The 2,922-nt window shown below is 47.3% G+C and overlaps 1 protein-coding gene across 1 annotated transcript; it reads right to left on the bottom strand.

Annotated features, from left to right (window-relative positions):
- Window positions 1–282: 282 nt before the first annotated feature.
- On the bottom strand, window positions 283–2,644 carry LOC130505593 (uncharacterized). The gene is made up of 8 exons (XM_057000191.1): window positions 2,194–2,644; window positions 1,844–2,017; window positions 1,395–1,764; window positions 1,200–1,290; window positions 1,041–1,121; window positions 726–932; window positions 553–608; window positions 283–400 (listed from the first exon to the last, which is right to left on the bottom strand). The coding sequence occupies exons 1-8, from the start codon at window positions 2,642–2,644 to the stop codon at window positions 283–285; spliced, it is 1,548 nt and encodes a 515-aa protein (XP_056856171.1).
- Window positions 2,645–2,922: the final 278 nt, after the last annotated feature.

The following is a 2,922-nucleotide window of genomic DNA, read 5'->3' as shown; positions in this document are numbered from 1 at the left end:
GGAGGATCCACTAAACCTCTTAATTAGTAACCGAAGTACATTCCCTATCAAAACTCTTAACCAAATTCGAATGACTAAGTCAAATCGAAAGACTTGAAACGAAACTGAAAACCAAGTTTTGATAGATAAAAGGTTTAAAGGCCTCCTCAGGCCAACAAAGGTTCAAAATACCTTAACATAAACAAAGGTTTAAAAGCCTCCTCAGGCTATAAGTCTTGAAAACAAAAGAAACGAAAGCCCATTAAGCAGAAATCCTAGAAATGCATAAAAGAGCCTTAGCTCTTAAACCTCCTTGTCACCTGAGCTCTTCTCAGCTCCCTTGTCAACCGGATCATCCTCCTCATCAGGAACCTCTTCCTCCATCTCCTTGTCGCCATCTCCCGGGGCAACTTCAACTGGGCTGAGCAAGAACCCACCAATCCCAAATTAGAACCGAACTCTCCAGAAAAGGAGAGATTAAACATATTAACCTCAAAAGTACCTGAGCTCTCAGAGAGTTGAGGAAGAGGGAGCTTGCTGATCGAGAAGTCCAAGACCTGAGCCTTCTCGTACACAGCAACAGCCTCTGGCATCATAGCCACCAAACGAGCGTACTCGTCTTCAGCACTCTTAATCTCACCATCCAGCATGTCTTTCAGAAGCTCAGTATTGGCTTGCATCTCTTGAGCATGAACCAGGAGATCGACTTCATCCTTCTTCTTGGAGAACTTCTCTTTGACAGCAACCAGAACCTTGTTGTAAGCGTCAGCTACCTCCCTCTTTCCTCTCCGAACGGCTAGCCTGACCTCAGCCTCCTTGTTCTTCTGGCTGCTTTGGGATGAAGCAATCAGCTCTTTAACCTGGTACTCGGCTATCTTCCGAGCAACATACAACTCCCCAATCTTCCTATTCTTCACCTGGGTATCAATCGTCTGGCTCTCGATCGTCCCTTGCTGAGCATCAGCTTTGGAGCCAAGTCTCTTGACCTCAGCTTGAAGTTCCGAGATCAGAGCCCAAGTCTGGTTGAGCTTGGTCTTGGTGGCCTTGACTAGGTCAGTAACCTGAGCTAATTCTTCAGCGCTGGGGGCATTTTGCACAACGTCCTCGAACTTTAACTGAGCCCTGTTGATAGCTCCAGCCAGCTGCAACAAATGAAAACAAAGACTTAATAAACATCTTCCAAAGAAGTTTGAGCTAAAAGTCCAAAATGAAAACCGTACCTGACCCATGCAATGGGCAATGTCAACGTACTCCTCTTTGTTTGAGAGGTTGGCGATCGAGGGGAGAGCGCACCCAGTTCTCTTCATATGCCTCATTAACGTAGCCAAACCCCATGAGTCATCCAAGACTGACCCAGGCTTCGAATGAGCAAAGTTCCAGCCAACGGTTCCCCCCTAGATGAGGAGGAGGAAGACCTCGAAGGTCTGTCAACTTGGTCTGTCCGGGACCTCTTGCTCCTCGGAGGCTCAAATTCTGGGGGATCCCTCGACATTTGAGGATCAGCTTCCGTCACCGGAACCTCGGAGGGAAGACCAACTTCCTGAACTCTGGGCTCCGAAGGGCCAACATCTTTAGCATGAGCGGAGCCTCCCTCATCGAGGACTTCCTTCACGGAGTCAAGAAAGGATCCTCCCTGGTTCTTGTCGCTTCCTCGAGAGGAGCTGGCAGCCTTAGTCGACCTACCCCTAGAACGGAACGAAGGCTGAATAGGCATCTTTTGTGATTGAGTCTTTTCGGAGGTACTGGCTCCAGACGAGACTTCAAATACCGATTCACCGTCAGAGACTGAATCATAAAGAGAATCATTAATCTCATAAGACAAATTCAAACAAGTGAAAATCTACAATCAGTAAAGGAAGGTTACCTTCTAAACCGGCAACTGAAACCGAATCAGGAAAGGAAGCCTTGTATCGTTCAGGGAACCAAGCTGATTCGACTCTTGTGGTAATGTAAGCCGTCCAGGTATTGGGGCTGTGCTGCAGCTTCCGGTGGAGAGCTCTGGTAAGTTTGCCAGACAATTTGACAGGATCCTTAATCTCTGCAAAAGAGTCAAAAGCAATTAGCACATCACGATAAGCAAAAATAAAGATGCAAACACATCCTTAAAATCCTAACCAGAAATATCAGACCAAGAGGTCCTGAGGTCTCGGCCTACAGGGACCGTCGAAGGGTCAATCTTGACATAAAAGTACTTCTTCCGCCAGTCATCATCACTGGCCGTAAATTTGAAGACGCCTAAGCCTGGGCGACAGGGGAGGTAGTAGGTGCCGCTTCCGCCATCCTTGGAAGTACTCTCCTTTATCGAGAAGAGACTCATCAGCTCGGTCAACCCCGCAATAACCCCTTCTTCCTTTGCTCTAGTAATGAATCCGTTTATCACTCGGATAACCGAGGGACAAAGTTGGGGAAGGGCCAGCTGGTAGTGATCTAGGAGATCTAGCAAGAGGGTGGGGAGAGGGAACCTAAGATGGCATTTCGAGATATACTTCTCATGAACACAGAACCAACCCTCCGGAACGGTTTCGGAGGTTTCGTCTTCGGTACAAGCTCTAGCTAGGTCACTCTTGCCGTGAGCTTGAACGGTAAGATTGACGACGTCTTGAATCTTCAAGAGCGAGGGAAAGTGAGGTCCAGAGGAGGTGCTCTTGCTACCTTTCTTCTTCATTCTCTTGACTCTTGCTCCGATCGAGTCTTTAACTTTCTTCTTCTTGGCTTCTTTCATCTTTTCGCCGGCTTCCCGCTTAACCTTCATAATGCGGGCACCGGAGGCTAAGATTTGAACCTCGCCGGAACCTTCTTTTTGACTCATGATAGTAAAAGGAAAAGGGAGATAGGAAGCAAAAGAGGGGAATCAGACTAAGACGAAATCTCAGAGAGAAGTTAAGAGCGAAGAACTAGTTCGATCAAGAAGCGGATATAAAAAATATATAGCAAAACGCAGTA

The sequence above is a fragment of the Raphanus sativus genome, unplaced genomic scaffold, assembly GCF_000801105.2.
Source record: "Raphanus sativus cultivar WK10039 unplaced genomic scaffold, ASM80110v3 Scaffold2406, whole genome shotgun sequence".
NCBI lineage: Eukaryota > Viridiplantae > Streptophyta > Magnoliopsida > Brassicales > Brassicaceae > Raphanus > Raphanus sativus.
Note: the sequence above shows the minus strand (reverse complement) of the source record. Positions and strands in the feature narration are given on the sequence as shown.